The 23,623-nt window shown below is 36.7% G+C and overlaps 2 protein-coding genes across 3 annotated transcripts; one reads left to right on the top strand and one right to left on the bottom strand.

Annotated features, from left to right (window-relative positions):
• Positions 1-135: 135 nt before the first annotated feature.
• LOC100247311 (kinesin-like protein KIN-4A) lies at positions 136-16,627 on the top strand. 2 transcript variants are annotated; one of them, XM_010654484.3, is made up of 26 exons: positions 136-631; positions 1,766-1,912; positions 2,020-2,169; positions 3,236-3,489; positions 4,601-4,788; positions 4,887-5,011; positions 5,749-5,785; positions 7,315-7,406; positions 7,549-7,659; positions 7,770-7,883; positions 8,074-8,167; positions 8,494-8,609; positions 9,908-10,003; positions 10,084-10,197; positions 10,288-10,404; positions 10,507-10,587; positions 10,792-10,863; positions 11,291-11,384; positions 11,461-11,492; positions 11,857-11,954; positions 12,037-12,135; positions 12,295-12,516; positions 14,852-15,014; positions 15,283-15,435; positions 15,513-15,818; positions 16,212-16,627. In XM_010654484.3, the coding sequence occupies exons 1-25, from the start codon at positions 515-517 to the stop codon at positions 15,723-15,725; spliced, it is 3,099 nt and encodes a 1,032-aa protein (XP_010652786.1). In that variant the 5' UTR covers positions 136-514; the 3' UTR covers positions 15,726-15,818; positions 16,212-16,627. The 2 variants fall into 2 exon arrangements, with proteins under 2 accessions (XP_010652786.1, XP_010652785.1); XM_010654483.3 differs by having other exon boundaries at positions 137-631; positions 10,084-10,203.
• Positions 16,628-17,512: 885 nt separating this feature from the next.
• On the bottom strand, positions 17,513-20,973 carry LOC100264683 (probable inactive receptor kinase At5g67200). The gene is made up of 2 exons (XM_002283131.5): positions 19,341-20,973; positions 17,513-18,198 (listed from the first exon to the last, which is right to left on the bottom strand). The coding sequence occupies exons 1-2, from the start codon at positions 20,785-20,787 to the stop codon at positions 17,630-17,632; spliced, it is 2,016 nt and encodes a 671-aa protein (XP_002283167.1). The 5' UTR covers positions 20,788-20,973; the 3' UTR covers positions 17,513-17,629.
• Between the last annotated feature and the right edge of the window lie 2,650 nt (positions 20,974-23,623).

The raw sequence follows: 23,623 nt of genomic DNA, 5'->3' as shown, positions 1-23,623 counted from the left end.
AATGAGATTCCGCAAAGGAAAATTAAAAACAAGGACACGTGGATGAGACACGTAAGCATTTTCTGAAAAAGAAAAAACAAATACTAAAAACCATAGCGCGTTTTACGTAGATACCGCATGATGGTACAGTTGGCGTTATAAACTTTGGGGTGGGCGACGGGGAGAAGGGCATTTTGGGAAAGAGTGGGAGGGAAGCACTACCGCCATGGCAGGGAGCTGAGGGAGTGAAGGGAAAGGAAAATGATAGTGGTTGTTGTCGGCCTTCCGCCACGACTCCTTCCTCCACCTCCGCTTTTTAAATACAACCCTCTCTAACCGCCTCTGCTTCCCCACTCCCAACCACCACTCTCTCTCTCTAAAATCTCCTGTTTCTCACTCTATACTGTTAAAACCACTTTCCTCTTACATCTGTTGCTCTATCGCTTTCTTTCTCCTGACAATGAGAGTGATTTTCCTAGAAAATTAATATTCTTCTCTGGACTTGTCCTGCTCTCTTGCTAAACTTCTTCTACCTATGGAAGCGCCGGAGAATTGCTCCGTCAAGGTCGCGGTTCACATTCGTCCTCTCATCGGCGATGAGCGCCTTCAAGGATGTGAGGATTGTGTCACCGTTGTGCACGGGAAGCCTCAGGTTGTTTTCATTTCCTTTACTTTGTTCTTGACTGGAATTGCGGCCATAGTTGTTTGTTGTTTTGAATTTGTTGCTCTGGTGAATTGATGGTGTTTGTGGACTTGGGTGTTTCATGATTTCCTTTCCATTCTGTGTTTGCATTGCCTGTATTTGTTTTAAGGGTAAGGCATTGGAGAATCAGAGGAGCCGGTTGAGTATATTTTTGTTTTTATCATACACATACATATGGATTGGGAATAATCCATGCAAAATCTTTATATATAGGTTCTTGGTAGTCTGGTTATTGGTCTTCATGTGCATGACAAACCGGGTTGAAGGTGCATATGAAGTTGTTGCTTCTGAACGCCACGCTATGAAAAGGAGAAGATCTTGACGTTTGAAAACGTTTGTGCTTTTGAAAGTTTTCGGACTGGTTTGGCTGAATGCATTTTTGGAAGAAGTTGGCCGAAATTGTTATTATAACTATTTATTATGGATAATCAAGTGATTATGATGTCAATAATTACAGAGTCTCTACTATATTGTGAGAATTTTTACTAACTACACTTCAAACTTTTTAATGAATTGAGCGCTGATGAACTTTATCTAGATTTGGTCGTTCATAGCAGGGTGGATTTTAATTTTGGCATGATGTCAGTATATTCTATTCAGGCCTCAGGACAGAGATATTTCAAACCTAGCAATTCTCAAACTGAAGTCCTCACATGTGAACCCAAAATTGTAGTGGGTTGGTTGATCTTACATGAAGGAAACATTAAATTAGCTGTAGTAAAAATTTAAAAGGCAGACAACATAATCTGCAAGGACACTAATTTGTGTAATAGTATTTAAGATGGGTAAAAGCGAAATGAAATCCATATTTGTTCTGTCTAGAGTTTCGAAGATATATCAATGTTCTTTAAGTGACTCCTACTAGTTGGTATGAAATTAGGATGATTATGATGCTGATAAAGTGATATCAGTGCACCATTTGTATTAGTTTCATAATTATAACGACTGTTCTGGTTTAACATGAATGAATCCAATCTCTTACTAAGATAGGAAAAAGAATTTCGTAGATCCTATTCTTTCTGTTACATTTTGGTTGCCCGCCCAATTACTGAGGATTTAATCTTGGTTTTGATTATGATGCAGGTGCAAATTGGTACTCATTCATTTACATTTGATCATGTCTATGGAAATAGTGGTTCTCCATCATCTGCTATGTTTGAAGAATGCATCGCTCCTCTGGTTGATGGTTTGTTCCAAGGATACAATGCGACTGTTCTCGCTTATGGTCAGGTGAAATTCAATCCCATTCAAGAACTGTTTTAAGTGAGATAAGGTTTACTTCATGCAGCTTCCTTTCCTATTAAGTGGTTGACACTTGACAATGACATGTGCTGCAGACGGGGTCAGGTAAAACATATACAATGGGAACTGGCTTCAAAGATGGTTGCCAGACAGGACTGATTCCTCAAGCTATGAATGCATTGTTCAACAAGATTGAAACACTGAAACATCAATCTGAGTTCCAGTTGCACGTATCCTTCATTGAGGTTCATTGATTTTATGTGTTATCTTTCTTTCTTTCTTTATTTTGTGGTACATCAAATCTAGGTATTCACTCATTCATGCACTGAATATTATCATTTTTTCTTTGGAGCTATTGATATCCTACTGGAAAGATAAAATTATTGACCCCCAAAAGGAAAAAAAAAAAACTATTTTAGTTAAGCAGTGGTCATGTATTCCTTGAATTATTAAATTGCAGAATGATAATAATTGAAATCATTCATTTTATATCACAAGGGCAACTTATGTTGCTGTTTTCTGCCTCACTAGGAACTTTTGGGGTCACTGATCAGTGGACTTATTTCATTCTTAACTTTTGAGTCCTTGATCATAGCTTTAGGCTCTAGTTATTTCTTTTATTTTCTGAACTAAGGGCAGATTTTAATTAAATATATATATATATATATATTTTTTTCTGAACTCTAATTTTCTGAATTGGGAGTTAAGACAGCTTTGGAAAAATTTGATGTTTTCAAAACTTTAATTACTTGGTTGAATTCATCTGAATATCCATCCAAATTAATAAAGAAATATTAAAATGACTAATTTTCAAATCTTAATCGATTTTCCTGAATCTTGGTGAAATTTATGATTTTATTCCACCTAATATTAATACAGTTCAAATTGTGGGCGGTATATTCGGAGTCTGAGTTCGAATGGCTGGTTATTACTGGTTCTGGAGTTTTAAAATCATGGCTACAGTGAAAAAAGAAAAAAACGGCTGATGTTGATAATGTTGTCCTCATTTACTGACTTCACTTTCTGAAACAGAACTTTTGCCCACAATATGACAGTTTGATTTTATGCAATATGCTTTTATGACATTCTGTGCATAAAACAATTTTGCATTAGGTCTTTTTCTCCGGTTTAACCCAAACTCCTGGGCATGTTCTTAGAATAATTTCTGTACGTCACTCCTACCGACTCTGGTTTATAATGAAGAAACATTGATTCTTCTAATTCTCATCTACTCTTTGTAAAGTTCCATGACTACTATGTTATTTATCTACTGTCATAATATGGAACTAATAATGGGGTTTGAATTTGAAGATCCTAAAAGAAGAAGTGAGGGACTTGCTGGAATCCCCAACTGTGAGCAAACCAGAGGCTACTAATGGACATGCTGCGAGAATTGCTGTCCCTGGGAGGCCACCAATACAAATTCGTGAAACATCGAATGGAGTTATAACACTGGCTGGATCAACTGAAGTTAGTGTTAGCACACTTAAAGAAATGGCTTCTTGTCTTGAACAAGGATCATTCAGCAGGGCAACAGGGAGTACAAACATGAACAACCAGTCTAGGTGAACCTTGCATCCTTAATTTTATCTTCCCTGATTAATAGAAATTTGTTTGCTGCTTGAGGAGGACTTTTATTAGTATATGTTCATAAAAACTGAAGCACTCATGTTTTTCATTAATCAAGTCAGAAAACTGAGATCATAGAAAAAGTGGATGGTGCATGTAGAAACTAAGACCTTTTGGTTTGAGCTTTTCTTTTTTACTGGAATTTTATAACATCATCGTCATCATTGCAGTAGAATGGTTAGCAGCTGGCATAAAATGTTTGATTAAGCTATGAGATTGTGAATTTATGATTTATCTTTTTTTATGCATCATTACTTAGGCCATTGATTCCTGGATTGAAATCAATAATAAAAAAATGGTGACTGCTTAGACATTGATCAGGAAAACAATATTGTCATCAGCTAAGCAGTCTGTACTTTGTAGATAGATGATGGTATTGTCACAGATGGCCAGCCTATTTTAGGAACTGTATGACATGTTAGACAAACTTTGATGCAATGAAGTAAGCATATCCCCTTAATTATCACCGGGCTCCCCTGATTCCTGTGCATCATATCAGCAAGGATCATGCCACAATGGTACCTGCCACAGTTTTTGTCAATCTTCTATCAAGGGATGTGACTTTATTGATGAGGATCCATTTTTCTGATTAAAAAATGGGGGGATAGTTTCTCTTCCATTGATGCCAATCCTGCACCTTTCATATAATCTTTTCAATCTTGCCAAACTTCTGCAGAACCTGTTGTACATGAAAGGAGATCATTAAAGGAAACAAAGAAAAATAATAACGGGAGAAGTTTATGGAATATGACCTCCGAAAGAATGTGAAAGCACCTTGGACCTCATAAAAGAGAGCATCATTTTCTTTGGGCAGTTGAATTTATGAAATATTTTGCACACTGGGACCTTGATACTGAGTATGTTTCTTCGTTGCATTTGGAATTTTTTTTTAATCCATGTTGCATGGTTGTTTCTGAAATTTAATATTCCATGGTCATCTATTGTAGAGAGCTTTAAATTCTAGGAAGAACTTAATTCACGCCTATTAGCTTATCAGTAAATCTTTATTATCTAATGGTGTGATTTCCTTTTGCATGTTTGTAACAGTCGGTCTCATGCCATCTTCACAATCTCATTAGAACAGATGCGCAAACTCCATCCAACTTTTCCTGGTGATAATTGTTCAAATGAGGAGATGGGTGAGGAGTATTTAAGTGCAAAGCTTCATTTGGTAGATCTTGCTGGATCTGAACGAGCTAAAAGAACAGGTTCTGATGGCCTTCGTTTCAAAGAAGGTAAGTAGTAGTATAAGCCTTCTTATCTCTTTAATGAATTCCATCATTCTTTTTGAGCATATAAATGATGAAAATAAGTTTCCCCCCTAATTTTTCAGGCATTCACATTAATAAGGGGCTTCTTGCACTTGGTAATGTCATCAGTGCACTGGGGGATGAGAAAAAGCGGAAAGAAGGTGTGCATGTTCCTTATCGAGATAGTAAACTTACTCGACTTTTGCAGGTTTGATCAATATTGTGCTTATCTATATGATGTTTCTGAGATATGAAGTTGTTTAGGAATAAATTCTGCATTCCTGATTTTTTCATGGCAAAGTGATCAACTTGATGACAGTTTTATGCAATTAGTATCTATCTCTGGCTTGTTTATGGCTCGTGTCTTGACTCTTTTATATGGCTTAAAAAATGCTTGTAGTACATTGTCCAGTAGTACTGGAGATATTTTCTTGACTTTCTAATATTTTTATTTTTTATTTTTTTAATAGCAATAGTTATTTTTAGATTAACATACACTATCTTGATCCATTTCTTAACGTGTTGAAACTAGTGATAGTTTAATATGCTATTAGAACTTTGATTTTTAGAAGTATTGGAATGTAATGTTTCTTCATTTGTTTGTGCATGTTGGTTGTTTGACCTCCATGTGTAGGTTTGGGCTGCATGTGAGGGGGGTTTAAGTTTTAGGGTAGGTGGCAATTTAACAGTTTATTAATATCAATGACAAATTATAGCTCAGTTCTGAATTAGATTCGTCAAAATCTCGGTTAATTAGGTGTCAAATTTGGGGTTTTGTATTTCTGAAACTTGTTATACAGGATTTAGCAATTAAATGTCGGATTAGTTGATCTTACACGAACTACTTTTGAAGTGTTTGAGTGACATATATTAAGTTTTGGCTTTTGTTTTGTTTCTTCCTTTTTATAATTCTTCTATTCTGAGTTCAATTATGCATTTTGGCAGGATTCACTTGGTGGAAACAGCAAAACTGTTATGATAGGTAAAATCTTTATGTTTCGTATTTCCTTTTACTGATTGTTTAATTATTGTGACGTTATGTTTTAATGCTGTTCTGTTTTATATAGAAAATTTGAATTGTGTAAAGTCTACCTAAACAATTCTATGGAATTTAGCTTTTTTCCCATAGGCTCTATTTGTTTCAATGGAAGTCATTGCCTGAGCTTTGGTGATTACTTCCACTAACAAGGCAATTCTAAATTACATATGATGGCAGCTAACACTTACCTCATAGGATTCCCACCCTGCCACTCACAATCTACAATAAAGATTTTCCAGAAGGTGGTGGAAAATGTTTCTGGATTGTGTCCATCATGAGGAATCATGTATCACAACTCATGATGCTGTTTATTATCACTTTTATGGTGCATTTTCCCAAGAAATGATCTCCATCATAAACAAAGAAACCTTTAAGGTATAAGTGAAAATATCTAAGTGGGAGGGGTTTTGTTAGAGAACCACTAATGTTACAATAGTATGGCAATTGTATGACCATTTACCATGATTTATGATCTGTCACAACCCAATCTTTACTTTTTATTGGGTTATATTAGCCTCATTGATCTATCAAATATTTATTGAATTATCCTTTTCTAAAATAGAATAAATGAATGAACATAATAATCAATTTGATATGTGAAAGTATTTCGGTTGTCAAAGTTGTGGGTTGGATTGCTGATTTGACGAATGCAGCCCTACTGTATGGATGAGTTGCCCTACTCTGAATCAGACCCACAACCAAAAAAATGTATTCCTGCACTCAACCTAAATAAATGGGATAATATATTTGGTTGAGTTGATAATTTGTTGACCATGAACTCATGTTGATAGTTTCCTTCTTAGCATCCCACATGTGGATAGGGAAAAAAAAGCCTACGGCCTTGAAAATTGCTTCTGCAGAGCATTGGTGGCTTGAGAAATGCTATTGCATCTCAGAATCTATCTATTTCAACAAATTTAATGTAACAAAGTACACCTTGCTGTTTGCCCGTGATGGATTTTAAAGAGAAAAAAAGTAAGATCTATGTTATGGAATATGCTCAATATTATCAGAAATAGCATACAGGATCTCAAAATACTCTTTGTTGGTACTTCATATTACTTCTTTCTTTTTTTTTATTAGGGAGGCTAAAGTCGTTCCTAGTAGAAGTTGACATTCTTTTCTATTCTTTTTTTGCTCACCTCATCAGTTGCATGAGCTATTATATTTTCCCCATTTGTTTCCTTGTCTTGTTTTAATTATGATGAACTGGTATTGTTATAAAGGGAATGAGATTATATGCATCCAGACACATTTGACTTCACCTACACCAATACAACCTATGCCCTCTAATTTTGGTTATGGGGTCTGCATTCTGATTCTCTTTTTTTTTTTTCCGCTTTTATTGAAGTGTTATCGTCTAATAATTGGATATAATGCTTGACAATTTTGATTTGAATGTGCCCCTTTGATTGGAAATTTAAATTCTTCCGTGCTTCTCTTATTAATCCCAAATGCTGTTCTCCTTCCAGCTTGCATCAGTCCTGCTGATATCAATGCTGAGGAAACTCTTAATACTCTCAAATATGCTAATCGCGCTCGTAATATCCAGAATAAGCCTGTTGTAAGTATCTCAGATTACCTTATCTTTTTCCCTTATTTCTTGTCCTATTTTCCCCTCCTTCTCCTCAATGTAATTGGAGAAACTTGGTATTGAAACTCCATACGTTCTGGTGCCTAATGAAGAAGCCCTTTATCTTATTCAGGTTAATAGAGACTTGGTATCAAATGAAATGCAGAAGATGCGCCAGCAGCTAGAGTACTTGCAGGCAGAACTTTGTGCTCGTAGGGGAGGAACTTCATCTGATGAAATGCAGGTATATGACCTATCTCATCTTAGACTGTTTTGAGCTAGATTAGATGTTTCTGCTTCTTTAAGAGGTAAATTACATTTGATTGGTTCTTTGTAATTTTTCTGGTTGTATAGGTTCTTAAGGAAAGGATTTCTTGGCTTGAGACTACCAATGAGGAACTATGTCGAGAACTTCATGAGTACCGAAGCAGATGTGCTGTTGTAGGGCAGTGTGAATCCAATGCTCAAGTAGGTTAATATAAAACTTATTTCTTTCCTCTCTTTTTCTTCCAAGAGAGCATTGTTTTATCCTTTCATGTGTATAAATTGCAATTTGGAGCCTTCTCCTTATCACTATATTTCAGTAGGAAAAGATCTGAATATATTAGCTGGATTTAGCTGGATGGAATGTTGTGTGACACTGGTTTTATTATTTCAGGAAGGCAGCATTTGTTTTGTAAAAACTGATGGACTCAAGAGGGGCTTGCAGAGTATGGAATCATCTGATTATCCAATGGGTGAAGTTATAAGTGGTAAACCATTCACCTAGCTGTATTATTAAGAACTATTCTGAAGAATGACATGGGAAGTGATGTGGTATAAACTTCCATGCTCAGCATCTTAATATATTATAGAAGAGCTTGGTTTCTGGTCCTCTAGTTCGTGCTTTGCTACTTATTCCTATAATGGATATTCACTTTCTATTTTTATTTATTTATTTATTTTGGGTGTGCTTGTGCATGGGAAATGCCAGCTTTTTATTGGTAGGACTAATCTATTGGAGGTTTCTTATTAGATATAACTTATTTTAGTTTCCTAGTCCACTCAAAATTGGAGGTACAATTGCCAATTTCTGCAGGTGAAGATTCCAGGGAGATGGATGAAGTAGCCGCAAGAGAGTGGGAGCATGCGCTTCTGCAGAATACCATGGACAAAGAATTGAATGAGTTAAACAAACGCTTGGAGCAGAAAGAGGTTTTACATCTAGGCCTTGGTTTATGCATTTTATTTCCATGTACTTGGTTCGATATAGTAAGACAAAGAATAGTATTGATACAGATGGTATATACCTTTTCTTGACCAACTAAAATCGTTTTTATAATATCAACGGCATTTTTGTGGAACTCTAACTCAGGATCATGCATATGCGAATCACTAAACATTGGCCATATATGAGCTAACATCTCCTTTCCTTATTATAATCATGATGCATTGCTTTTTTCTATCTGTCATGATGCCTATGGAATTTGACGGTGGGTGAATTTGCAACCAACTTTGAGGAGCCAAAGAAACAAAACAAAAATAAGAGTTACTAGGCCATTGGGAAGATTTCTGATGATCTATTTGGGCCTCTGTGGAGCCTTCTTTTTTTAATAAAAAAAAATTATTTATTCATCACAATTATCAGCTGGTGAAATTTTCCACAAGATACATAGGTATCATGTTTGAAACGAATGTTCGGATCCTTAATCTCAAATTTTGATTTTAAAAAAATAAAATCAAAGGATGATTCTCTATTTTTCTTACATTCCTTTTAGAATAAATGCCCAAAGCAAAAGTATATATCTCATGGATTTGATATCTGAAGTTCTCCAATGTGTTGTTTTAACTTTTTCTAAACAGCTTGACATTGATGTCCAAATATGTTTACAGTGAACTAGTTTTATGATCGCCTAGAAAACTACCTATTTAAAGCCATTCTTACTTCTGAACAGTCACTCCTTCCTTTTCCTTTCTTCTTCTTCTTTTTTCATAGCCCAAGTGCTAGGAGCCCTGTACCATGGAGAGGAGAAACTATAAAGAATCTCATGTTTAACTGTTAATTGAATCACAAAATATTCATTTAACAGCCAATGTGCATGTAATTCCCATGCATAATTAATATTAGACGAGTTTGATTCTGATAGTCCACAATGTTTTCATCTTCTCTATGCTCTGTTCTTGCAAGGAGTTCTAGAAAACTTTCAGTGATCTTGTTGTTTTTGTTTCTTTGTTGTGAGGAGATTTCTTTCTTATACTCTCTTTACTTGTTATGATATTCCTATATATAAAAGAATTATAGTAATAAAGTTTCACAGTTTTCTGTTGCCGAACATTACTGGATCATATTAGAATAATTTATTCATTTTTCCTACAGCCATTTTGAATATTTTACACTTTCCTATCAAATTCCTTGAGTGTTTTTGACTTGAGCAGAGTTCTGGTATGGAGTCTGTATCTTGTTCCTCCATCCCTATATTCAACTTAGTTTGGCATTTTACATCTTTTTGTAGTCTGAGATGAAACTTTTTGGGGGTGACACTGAAGCACTTAAGCAGCACTTTGGGAAGAAAATCATGGAACTTGAGGAAGAGAAAAGAATTGTGCAGGTGAAATAGGAAAATCTTGAATTTCTAAATCAACTTTTTCTATATTCTCTCTTTAAAGGATGATATTATATAACATACAGCAAGAGAGAGACCGTTTATTAGCTGAAGTTGAAAGCCTTGCTGCCACTTCTGATGGACAAAGACAAAAGGTGCAAGATGTTCATGCACAGAAACTAAAAGCACTTGAAGCACAGGTGACTGTATGTTTTCTCCAATTATATCAACTGTCATGAACATGTGTTCTCGTTGAAATTATAAGGAAACCCATAATTTGTGAACTTCAGATTTTAGATCTTAAGAAGAAACAAGAAAATCAGGTTCAGCTTTTAAAGCAAAAACAAAAAAGTGATGAAGCAACAAAGCGGCTGCAAGATGAAATACAGTCTATCAAAGCCCAAAAGGTTGGTTCTCAGTCTTGTGCTTTGGTAGATTCCGACATTCTCATAATAATAAATAGTTTTTCATATGTTCTTAGAATTGATCCTGCCATTACTCTTTTGCAGGTACAGTTGCAGCACAAGATAAAACAAGAAGCAGAACAATTTCGACAATGGAAGGCCTCTCGTGAGAAGGAACTGCTTCAGGTCCTTCACTTCCTCTTTTCCATGAACTAGAAGTCAGGGTTACTTCCATATTATGCCTTTCGTCTAGGTGGCCATAAAAATAACCTTGCCTTAACAATGCCTGCAGTTTTATATCCTTATACCTTTCAATCAAACAGATTTATTGTTGCTTTATTTACCTGTAACATGTAATTTTTAACAATTATAATGGTTTTTCTCAACCAGCTGAAGAAAGAGGGTAGGAGAAATGAGTATGAGCGACATAAATTGCAAGCCCTGAATCAGCGCCAGAAAATGGTAGGGATTTCTCTCTTACAATTGATACATCTGACACATTGTTAATGCTTAACTCCCATTTGAGATATATTCTACCTGTCTACTTCTGTAATGTAGGGGAGGGGTTTATCTGTATTGTACAATTCCATCGTCAAATTCTCATTCCTTAGTTTCAGTACTTCTTTTGCCTTTACCCCCTTTCTTGTGCTAAGGTGGTTGGATGTAGACCCATGCATGATAAAGATATCCAGTCTAGATCAATTAGAACTGCCACTATCACATAGTGAAAACTATTGACAAGTATTAATTGTGGCTTTGTCCTAGCTGGGAATCAGAACAAATGCCAACCTCCGGCCCTTCTTTGGCTTGTCCTATTATTTGGTTGCTAGGATTTCATAGAAACACAAAGATTTGTGGCTAATTATTGGAAGAAGCTCCTTTCTTTCAGGTTCTTCAAAGAAAAACAGAAGAGGCTGCAGTAGCTACCAAAAGGCTGAAAGAGTTACTAGAAGCTCGCAAATCTTCAGCACGTGATAATTCCGGTACATAAATGTTTTCTCTTGAAAATTTTCCATCATCCTATATTCTTATTTTCTAATCATGTGCTTTCTATTTCAGTTTATTCCAATGGACATACACCAACAGGGCTGGTAAATTCTCTATACTTGGTTTTTCCATATACTGGCTTATTTTATTATAGAGCTGGCAAAAAGCTGTCTCAAACCACCAGCTTGATTTTAAGCAGGTTGGGTTTGGGTACTCAAATAAAAAGTTGATTTCAGTGTTCTCTAATTTGATCAAACAGGTTAGCGTTTTTCATCCAACTGAAACCACCAAACCCATTGTCAACTCTAAAATATTAACTTTGTTGCCAAAATGACGTCATTAGATAAGACTTTTTTGGAATCAATACCTAAACAAATATAAGGGCATTAGCCAATTTTAAGTGAATGTTGTTGAACCAGCTCTGTCAGTATCATTTCTAACCATTTTAATTTTATTTTAAATATCTAGAACAATGAGAAGTCTTTGCAACGGTGGCTTGACCATGAGCTAGAAGTCATGGTGAATGTGCACGAAGTTCGTTTTGAATATGAGAAGCAAAGCCAAGTGTATGTAGCATATAGTTTTCTTGCCATTTTCAATAAACTTGCTTAAATGTGTTTAAACTAATTAATTGATATTTTTGCTCAGACGGGCTGCACTGGCTGAAGAGTTAGGCTTACTGAAACAAGTGGATCAGTTGTCTTTGAATGGGCTCAGTCCCCCAAGAGGAAAGAATGGACATTCTAGGTATATAATTATTTTATCATCTCCAAAATTTACTTGTCTATTTCCCTTTTCTGTATGAAGCATAACAGAAATGATGAGATGAAATATTTGTTATGGAGTATTTTGGTTTGTTTAATAAAGGGATGTTGATTACTTCACATTTGAGTGTCCTATGTTTAGAATGTCCTCTATGTCACCAAATGCAAGATTGGCAAGAATAGCTACACTTGAGAACATGCTGAACATCTCTTCAAATGCGCTTGTGGCAATGGCTTCACAACTATCTGAGGCAGAAGAGCGGGAGCGTGCCTTTACTGGTCGCGGTCGTTGGAACCAGTTACGCTCAATGGGAGATGCAAAGAACCTGCTTCAATATATGTTTAATGCTGCTGGAGATGCAAGGTGCTCTTCATGCCATAGTGAAAATCTTGAATAATTTCATTTGATTTCCATTTTCTTTCTTCCATGACGCAACTTAATTGTCTAGTAATTTTCTGACACTTAATTCACTTGAAAGCTACAGAGCTTATGCAGCATAGTTGAACAATAAATCCTATACTCTCTCAGTTGACTAAAAAAAAGGGTATAAATGATAGGAAATAGCATGAGGTTGTATAGAGTCCACAAAACCAGAAAATATAACGAATTGAGGGCGCTTTTTTACTGAATGGGGACAATTAACATACAGAAAGGAGAGGAATTTTGCTCAAAATCTCTTCCCTACCATTTCACCCTCTCCTACCCCACGCTGGTGGTTGGTGAGGATGATAAGAGAAATGCCTTCTAATAACATATCCTCCTTTTCTTTTTTCCTTTTTTCCACGAGAAAACAAATGTTATTTTTGTAACTTCATTGATAAAAATACTGTCTCTTGCATTTGATGTGACTGCTGCTGTGGTTCTTTCTTATCTATGATCTCCCAGATAAGTTGGTAAAGGTGTTGTGCTGAATAGCAGCATGTGGATAAAAATATAATTCCTGACTTCCACTACCTCCTACAAACTCTTTCCAGTTGTTAGAAGACAGTAAATAATAAATGCCTAATTCTAGCTATTTGGAGTTTTCACATGAGCTCTACTCCTGGATTTGTGCTTGTAAAATATCTTACCTTTAGTTAAATTATGTAATCTCTCTGGATCCTCCTGAACTTTTGCCAGTTGCTAACCTGATTCAGTATTCCTAACAAGATTGCATGGATATTATTTATTTATTTTATTTTGGTTGTTACTTTGAGAACATTGGTAAGAAGCATGTATAATCAAGGGACTGGGAGGAGGGGGAGATGAAGGAGTGGGAAACTAAGAAAAAAAGAGGAAAATAAGAAAGAAAATTTACATCTTTAAATTTATTGGAGGATTACCTGAGAATATATTTAGTTGTCAAATGATGTTCAATGTTGGATGAGGATTTCCCAGGGAAAGTCGACAGAGAGGTCATAGCCAAAATTCCTTATAATTTGAGGCATGTACAGATAATCATTGTTGTTAGCTCATAAGGCGTATTGTGTATTGTTTTTCTATTCTTTTGTATTGTGTATGGTATCATATTGTGTACCATCAATTTTTTTATATAATAAAAAATAAATAGATAAAATACATATCCATGTACATATATATTGGAAGCATGAAGTAAGAGTGATATATAATCCCATTTCATGAAAAATAGTGCGATTTAATAGTTAAACTATGTCATACCATATTAAAGCATTGAATACTAGAGTTGTGAAAAGTACAGTTTGACAAAATATGAGTTTAATACTTAAATTCATCACAAAATCCACAAAAACTAACTTTTTGTATTCTTATATATGATTTTAGTTCCAAATTTTAACAAGGCATACTTATTTGTGTTGTCAATATGTTTATCCTTTTGTGTTATCTCCAAAGTCCCAATTTGGGGAATTACCTCCCTTTCCCTATTGTGATCAATTTCTAACTTGACATACATTTTAAAAAATTAATATAATAAATTTTTTAAGGAAAAAATATTTGAATTTGATTTTTCTTAAAAATAATGAAAAATAGTTAAAGGTGGATTTATCCTTGTATTTTCATATTGCTTATCATATTTTGTATCATATATTTATTGTAAAATATGCTTAAGATAAGATACGAACCACTATGTGTGTCGACTTCCATAAAAAAATTGTATCATACTGTTGTAACATAGCATATTGTAAGTTTTTAACAACTATGCAGATGACCTTTTCAACTTGTAGTTTAACTAAATAGTAAACCATTATATTTGTTGCGTTCACTAGAAATCCTGTCATTAGTTTTTATTCATATCTTAATCCACACGATAGATTTTCTTGCAACAAATCCTTTGGAAATACCATGTCAAGTATGTGTACCTAATCTTTGGACACTTATTATACGCATTAGTCATAACTTGGTATTCTAGAATTTATGCTAAAATAACTTGGAGCTTTTCTTACTATTAGAAATGGTGACCTGCATTATGCATGTGCACATGTAACATATATTCTCTCAAAGTGTCAGAGAGAGTTGATTGAGATGTTGAGAAATTTTTTAGGGAGAATGGGAGATTTTAGGACAGCTGCTTCCTTTTGCTATTTAGAAGTCTTTGAAACTCGAAGTTTGATGGCTTTTAATTTCTTTTATCAATTTGCATTGAACTAAAATGTTGATAATCAGTACTAAGCAAAATTTTAACTTAGCTGTTTCCTTTCACCTTTCTGTTAAATAACTTGTTTTCTACATGTATGGTTAACAGATGCCAGTTGTGGGAAAAGGAAATGGAAATCAAGGAAATGAAAGAGCAACTGAATGAACTTGTAATTCTACTGAGACAAAGTGAAGCACAGAGAAAAGAAATTGTGAAGGAGCAAAAATTGAGGGAGCAAGCCGTTGCTATTGCCCTTGCTACCTCAGCTTTGGTGAGATTATCTGCTCAATATTTCATTGATGTTGCACATTACAACCATACCCTCTCGCACGATATTCATGATGTCTGGGATAACTTTTTGTAGCTTATTTTCTTCTGTCTATTTGTAGCAACATAGTTTTATTGGCAAGGTATTTGAGATAATTTCTTGAGCTTGTACAAACCCGTTCTGTAAATCAGCATAGTTTACTGGCCAAATACCTTTGCTAACTCATCTGCTACTTCTTGTCTGTTGTCTTAACGGTTATGGTATTTGACAGGGGAACTCAAACAATTCATTGAAACACCTTGCGGATGATATGAGTGATCCCTTATCTCCAGTTTCACGTCCGGCACAAAAGCAACTGAAATATACAGCTGGAATTGCCAATGGTTCAGTCAGAGAGTCAACAGCTTTTCTGGACCAGAAAAAGGTAAATCTCTAGCCTTATGCTATTTTTGGTGTGTTCTCCCCTTTTGATTAAGAAACTAGAGATCGTTGTGGGTGCAGATGGTACCAATCGGGCAGTTGTCCATGAAAAAACTGGCCACAGTAGGTCAAGCTGGAAAACTGTGGAGGTGGAAGAGGAGTCATCACCAGTGGCTGCTACAGTTCAAGTGGAAGTGGCAGAAGCCATGGAGACTATCAGAATGGATCAAGCACAGTGATGAGACAATCATGAGGTCGAGGCCTCGTCCAAGGGCTCTGGTTGATACAATGTGATAATGCCATACTCACCTGCATTTTGCTCTATATACATCTTGACTGCCATATATGATCCAACACATGGTTCCATGACCACACAAATAACTGCAGGTAGGCAATCTTCCTCATGTGGTTTTTTCTTTGCTTGTGAATGTTGATTGCTTTTTCCGTGGAACCATGGAAGGTTTGTTTTTTTTACAGTGGTATGGTTGATTGAATTTCTTGAAGGCTCATTTCTTCAATTCATAAAGACTCGCTCCTGCAACTTGCCATAGTTCACCTTTTTTTTCTGGAGATTTTTTATGACTCTGTATGCTTTACAAGTTCTAAACTTGGTCAAGTTATTATATTTTATTATTGATACCAAGTGAGATACATTACAAAGCATCAAACTTTCTTTATGTTAGATAATAAATTATGATCTCTTAGCTTTTTGAGTGGTGAATTTCACTCCACCCACCATCAGGGTCTTTACTAACTGGCAGGTTTGGTTCTTGGATGCAGGTATGAAGATGGAGATCGATGCTCTCCACTATCTTTGGCTGAGACTTGTAAATGGGGATTGGGATTAGTTTTGGATGTGTTGGCTTTGGATAACTATTGGTTCAGAGACATCTCGTCCGGGTGGTGGCTCACAGATTGTGGATGAAAAACTCTGTAAAGGTGGGGTGATTTGAGTATCATGCAGATAGAAGAAGATATGGTTGGAGATGCTTCGTGCTTTCCCCCTTTTTATTTGCCTACATAAAATGACAGTGAAAGAGGAAAGTTTCTGTTAAGTTTAGTTTTGTGTATAAATCATCGCTTAGTATTGATTCCTGTTTATACACACGTAGTGCTGATTTCATTAGAAGTTGTTGAAATCTCTAATTTGCGCCTTCAGAAATTATTATTATCATCATCATCAATTTTTGGTTTTATATGAAGTTGGGTTGGATTTGGATTGTATGAAAAATTAGGTTGAACATGTCTGAGGACAAAATATCACCTCTTAATTTGCTTTCTAGTTTTCTTTTCCTCCCTAGGCCTGGTCTGAACACCAATACCGTAAAGAGCTCACACCTGGGTTGTTCAGCCTCAAACCTGAAAATTTTCATATTTGAAGCCATCCTAGCAAGTTCGATACGGAATCAAACTGATAAGCTGATAAGTAATTAATATACCAAAGTAGACTATTTGACTGTACTGGTAGGAAGAATTATAAATTGAAATCTAATATTCAATGATTCACAACTAGGTTTGACTGGGACTCCGCTATTGGTTTCTTCAAAGTCAAAAAAATGGATGCAACTTGCCAACGTCTATAATAAATTAAGGGCATCGGGAACCAAAATGCCTTTACTTGCGCTGAGTGAAGGCTGATGGAATTTTGCATTGGTGAATGGCCCACCGCCCATTTATCAATTTCCGGAAGAACAAAATCAATGGGTTTCTCCTTTTCGTTGAATTTTCAATTTTGTATGGTGGGCTGATGTTCCTTACCGGAATCATACGAGCCGAGCGGCTAAATAATGGAAGGGCCCACCAACTGAGGTAGAATTAGAAGCCTAGTTCGCTTCATACTGACCACAAGGTTAAGGGTGCGTCGAACCACCCGGAGAATGAAAGAAAAAGTACGAGAAGAAATTCTAACAGTGTTTAGAGGATAAAACCTATTAAAAATTTCTAAAATTTTGTATTTTTGAATAAAGTTAAAACTTTTTTTTTTTTATAATTTTTTCTTACATCTATTTTCCAAACTTTTCATGATCTTTCCTGTCGGGAACTCAAAAGAAAAGGGAAGGAAGAAGCATCATGTAAATGGATTCAAGTAAAATCCTCAATCTTAGGCCCCATGATATTAAAAAACTTGTTCAACATGTACAGTTGACACTGCCTCTTACCTTGCATATCTTCTTTCCATCAGTAAATGCAAATCAAAGCTATGAAAATCCAAAAGAAGCACCTCCAGAATTATCCTCTACCATTATACTGTTCTTTATCTCCTGTATCATCTTCGACACTTGCCACATTGCCGGCCTCTGCTCAGGCGAAGTCAAGCTACAAACACTTGCAACCTCAACAAGCAGTGCCAGCCGGTTATCTTCACCACCATCATCATCCCTCATTGCTCTCACCCAACCTGACATGTCCGTAGGCGCAAGGAATGGATGCTGGGATGGAGGTTTCCCGGACAGAAGCTCTAATAAGAGAACGCCAAATGCATAAACATCAGACTTGGCAGTGGCTCGGCGGCTGGACTTCCGTGTCTCAGGGGCTCTATACCCTGCAGAGTCAGGATTCTCATTAGCAGGGAGGTCTGCAAGAGCGGCAAGGCAGTAGTCTGTGATGCAGGCCTCAAAGTCAGCCCCGAGGAGAACATTGGAGGACTTTAGGTTTCCATGCACGAGCTTTGATGCTTGGTGGATGTATGCAAGCCCCTGAGCCACATCCTCTGCTATCTTTAAGCATGATGTCCAGTGGAGAGGCTTTGCCCTGGTTGATCTTGAACCTATCCACATTTGCAATCTTATCAGCAATGAATCAAAAATACAATCAGATTTTAGAGAAGTGGAAAACATGGAAAGCATTCAAATTCCAATTGGTTTACAAGGACATGAACTCAGGAAAGAAATCAATACTGCTGTTGGGAGCCTCATCTTGATCAAGAATTTGGGAAAAAGGACTCAATGAGGAAAGCCAAATCTTTGTTATCGAAAAGAGGCATCTGAAATTTAATTATGTATGCGTATCCATCATCCTCAAGTAGTCAAAATTTTGTTGCTATGAAACCAATTTCTTATGCTATCAGGTTTTTTTCACCATCATTTCCACAAACACTAAACACAGCCTAATAGAAGACAATCAACATGTGAAGTTTGGATAATGTTCTTGCAAATGTTTCAGAACGAAGAAAATTGACAAGGGAAATGCACGACACAAGCAACAAAGACTTGGTTTCTTCAAGGACATCCATCATGCAATACAATACAGAAGATGTTACAAAAGTGGCTTCCAATTGCGACTTTTAATATTTGATGCATGTATCATTCTCGTCACTGCATCAGGACCACAAGAAATAAGAATCACAATCCACACCATGATAGGTCCCACTGAGTAGACTGATCAAAAAATAAACATCATTAATTTGATGACTTTTACCCTACAGTCTCAATCAATGGCTCAATAGTTTCCAAAGGCGTGAGATCCTTCAAAAAAAAAACGCCTAAAGAAAGCATAAAAAGAAAAGAGGAGACCCACCCCATCCTTTTCCCCAATGTTAATTTTCAATTCAAACAGTCGAATCCTAAAAGGAGTGAGCATGAAGAAGATTACAGAACCATGACCCTCAATGAGTGATAAGAGATTTTTCACGGAGATACAAAGTGAGTTTACTAGTGATTGGGGCACCCACTGAGCTCATACCCTGTAGTTGATTCGTGCTCAACTCCTTGATTGTCTAGGCTGAGAACCCAATGCCCATCACTAAGCTACCGTCACTCTTATCTTTTCAACTACATTTTCTTAAACCCCATTTGATCAAAAGTTATGCAACCTTCATAGGAGAAAAGAATTGATAAAAATATCAATTAGATTCAAGTGCAATGCCATAATTCTTTGAACTAGGGGGATTGAGAACAACAGAAAGCTCACCGTGAATGAGAGAGAAGAGACTCCCATTCGGTTGATAATCATAGATGACAAGCCTTTCCTCCTTGGCCTGAAAATACGCTCTAATTGGAACCAAATTTGGGTGGCGAAGCCCTCCCACAGACTCCATGTGCCGCTCAAACACTTCACCGCTTGTAATGGCTGTCTTGCTTGCATCAAGCCTCTTCACTGAAACGATCAATTGATTATCCAACACGGCTTTATATGTAGTTCCTATTGAACCCCGCCCAAGCATTTCTGCTGAAGCCCTCATTAGCTGGTCCAGGTTATACAACTGTGGTTCACCTACGCAGAACACCAGGTTCCCACTTTTCCCAACTACTTGTTGAACCCTCTTTGCCTCCCCCTCCATTTCGTTTTCTTGTTGGCGCATTTCAGCTGTATTCGTATTGCACATGTCTAAAGCCGCCATTACTGGCTCTGGTTCTGCTTCTGCTTCTGCTTTTGGTTCCGGCATTGGATTTGATTTTGGGGTTTTTCTACTGTGTTTGCATACCAACGCAAACAGGCAAACAAGGGACACAATAAGAACTCCCATCCCTATTACAAACCCTAGAATTAAGGGGGTTCCTACGTGTTTCTTTGAAGATGGAGTCGATAGAACAACCCCTTGCGCCTGTGTGCTCTGCCAGAGTGGTGTCGGTGACGGAGCGGCACCGGCACGGACACCGGGGGACTCGAAAAATGGGGAAGATGACCTGCACTGCTTGTTTATAATCTCACCGCATAGATTAGGATTCCATGAAAACGAAGAAACCCCAAAGCGGGAGAGAGTAGGGGTTACCGGTATTGGCCCGGTGAGGTTGTTGCCGGAGACATTGAAGATTAGAAGCGAGGACTGGTTCAACGGAGGAACTGTCCCGTTGAACTGGTTCCATTCAAGTCGGAGAGAGCTGAGCCGGTCCAACCCAGACAATTCCACCGGGATTAAACCGGTTAGATTGTTGTGAGAAAGATCAAGAATACGAAGCCGGTGAAGGGAGAGAATAGACGGCGGGAAATACCCAGAAAAGGAGTTGTGGTCCAAAAACAGCGACTTGAGGTTGACGAGTGCGGCCAGGTCAGGAATGGGTCCGGAGAGCGAGTTATTATGGAGGCTCAGAACTCGGAGCTGATCAAGACGAGTCAAGGTGTTGGGAGCGAAGTAGCCTCTGAGACCAAACCCTTGAGTGTCGAAACGCACAACCCTGCCTTGCACACACTTCACGCCCCGCCACTGACAGTAGTCAAAGCGCTCATTCAGCGTGTACAGAAGCTTGTTATCCAAGTCCGCCTTGGCCTTGAAAGACAGAAGCGAAACGGCGTCGCTTGGCAGCAGAGAGCTCACCGACGGTGCAGCAGTAGCGGCGGCGGCGGCAACGGCGAAGGAGAAGAGAAGAGAAAGGAGGAGGAAAGAGAAGAGTTGAAGGGAGTTGCTAGCAGTAGGCATTGCTAATGAAGATGGTGAAGAAGGGTTTGGCTTTCATTCTCCTCTCTCTCTCTCTCTCTCTCTCTGTGGGGTGTGTGCGACAGAGAGGAGAGTCGGCGAGTGGGACTGTGGAAGAGTGAGTGTTGCGGAGCAGCTGGCTTTCCCTTCGTGTTTGGGTCAGACTCAGACCGAGTGAATCACGGGAGAATAGAAATTATCATTATTCAAATATGAAATACCCTTTTCACATTCTCCAATTTTCCCCTTTTTACCACTTTTAAAAATATTTTTTTTTAATAAAACCAATATTTAAAAATTTTTGTTGACCTCCCAAATGTATACATTGTATGCAAGTTTAGAAAAATTATTTTTAAAATATTAAAAACAGATTAAAAGTATTTTAGATTTATAAATAGATTTTTTTATATAAAATATTAAAAATTTATTTTTTAAAAATAATTTTTTAGAACTATTTTGAAAAATAATTATCAAACAAATTTTATAACAAATATATGCAAATGGTTAATTTTTTATTATGAAAATATTTTATTTTTTAGAATAATGTTTTTAATTATTTTTGATAAATCATTCCATATAATAATTAAAAATATTAAAAATGTTTTAAAAAGTTTTGCATTACACATTTTTTTTCTTTTTTTATGTTTAAGTTTTCAACAAAATTTTATTCATAAAAATAATAGAAAATTATTATCAAATACCATTTACAAAAGAGAGATATCCATCTTTTCCTTCATTACATGTGTAAACAATGGAAGGTGAGAAAGTTTTCCAGAGACTACAAATTAAAGAAAAGTTGTTAACAGCAGTGTATTCATTTATGATCATTGATGTGAGTTAACACTACACCACGACTCAAAATTGTAGAATCCACGAAAATGTTCATTCCTGCAATGATTATCCTCCCGTAGACGAAGAAAAGAACTGCCCCACCTCTACTATTCATCTCCCTAACTTTACCAAAAATCACAAAAATATCTGACAGTCTTTCCCAAGCACAAAAACGCCTGCATGTACTGTGTTTAGTTAAGTAGCTAGTCCTCCAAAAAGCTGCATTGGAAAGGCATTAGAAAAGCTGAACATGTAGAAAAACCTGGACTAGGGTTTGCCACTGATCATGCTGAAGCTTTGTGGATGATCTTCAATGGAGCTAATGGCACTTTTGCTCCATGGGACCCTAGCATGTTTCCCACTCACCTTCATCTGCGTCTTTCGATAGGACAGTTCACCTTTATACTGTTTTTCCTTCTATTTACAAATATTTTAGTTTAAACTCTCTCCATTTTCAAGTTCTCTATTGGCCTCCTTTTGAAACCCCATTTCGGCTGCATGTGAATATTGTCAGGTAAAGACGAAGGAAATATTCAAAAGAAACAGATCACTTGGGGGGGGTGGAGCTGTAAAGTGTAAAGGACCACCTCAAGCTCACAGCCACATGAATGTATGTTATATGTGAGTGTATAGGAGCAAGAAACTGGCAAAAGAATCTTAGATCCTCTAAGGCTTTTGAAAACTATTCTCATAGGACTGCTACTGTGAATTTAATAGCCTTGATTTGAGTTGGTGAATGGGTGATCTAGATCTGTACTGTGGCACAAGGATATCCCATGGTTGTTGATCCCAGATGGCATTTTCCCATCTTTGTGCTTATTTACCCAGGATGGGAAACAAATGGCATCTTCCCATCTTTCTGAAAAGCTCATTCTTTGGTCTGCCCACATCTTTCTACTCCTTTTCCACTTTATCTTATGAACCATCCTTATCCCAAACCATTGCTCAATGGCTATATATAGATAGATAGATAGATAGATAGATAGATGGATAGATATAGCCAGTGCCTTCTCTTTTCTCCACAACTTCGAAGGGAAATTAAAGTTGGTATATGCACCACTTTCTCGACCATTGAGAATATGCCACTGTGATTTTCCATGGCAAATGATGAAGGAGGTTGAGTGCACCAAGGCAAGGACAAATCCAAAGCAATAAAGGTTTTTGTATTTTATTTTCACAGAAAATTTTGTGGAATGGCCAACAGCATCTCATGTCTAGCTACCGGGACCCTGCAGGGACCAACCATATACAGGACATGCCAACATGCCTACATGTGGTCTAGGGCTCTAGCCTTAATCCATTTCAAATTTTAATTACCTTGGCTCCAAGACAGTTATGATAAAATCATAAATAAGCCTATTTTTCTGAATTATGTATCATTAGAACTATGATCAATACTAATAACCCACCCCCAGTGATGATCCCATATACTTATCCTTGCCTGCACAATTAGCCAATGATTGAAATGGAAATGAAAGTATTAATTTATGGGTTTCACCTCAGTGTTGCTTTGGCAGCATATGCAGAAGGTATTACTAAAACCATTAGGTTGCTTTCAGGATCATTCAATGAAATCATAAGACATTTTTATTTAGAACTTCATTAGAGTGACAAATAATGGCCCTTTCATCGCCCACCAAAAGTGTACAAACCCTAATTACTTAGCACCCACCTGATGTAAACACTTTCCAACAAAATTTCAAATAGAAGTATAACTTAATATAAGACATAATTAATTAACATTATCATCTAATTAATTTCTATCTGTAGTGGACATTGATTTTTTAAAATAATATATATTCCATGCAAGGTTGGACCATGTTTTCCATTGTTTTTCAAATTGGCATAGTAGCAGGTGATTTGTCTCCTTCAAAGCTTCAACCTTGCTTGTAAAATGTTCATGATAATATTTTAATGGAGGTTACGTGAGAAATAAAGATGAAATGAAGAAGGAAAAGCGACTCGTGGCTTGTATTTAGTTATTGGGTCGCTGCAACTTCACCAGCAA

This window comes from Vitis vinifera, chromosome 7 (assembly GCF_030704535.1).
Source record: "Vitis vinifera cultivar Pinot Noir 40024 chromosome 7, ASM3070453v1".
Classification (NCBI taxonomy): Eukaryota; Viridiplantae; Streptophyta; class Magnoliopsida; order Vitales; family Vitaceae; genus Vitis; species Vitis vinifera.
The sequence above is the reverse complement of the archived record's forward strand: the minus strand, read 5'-3'. Positions and strand labels throughout refer to the sequence as shown.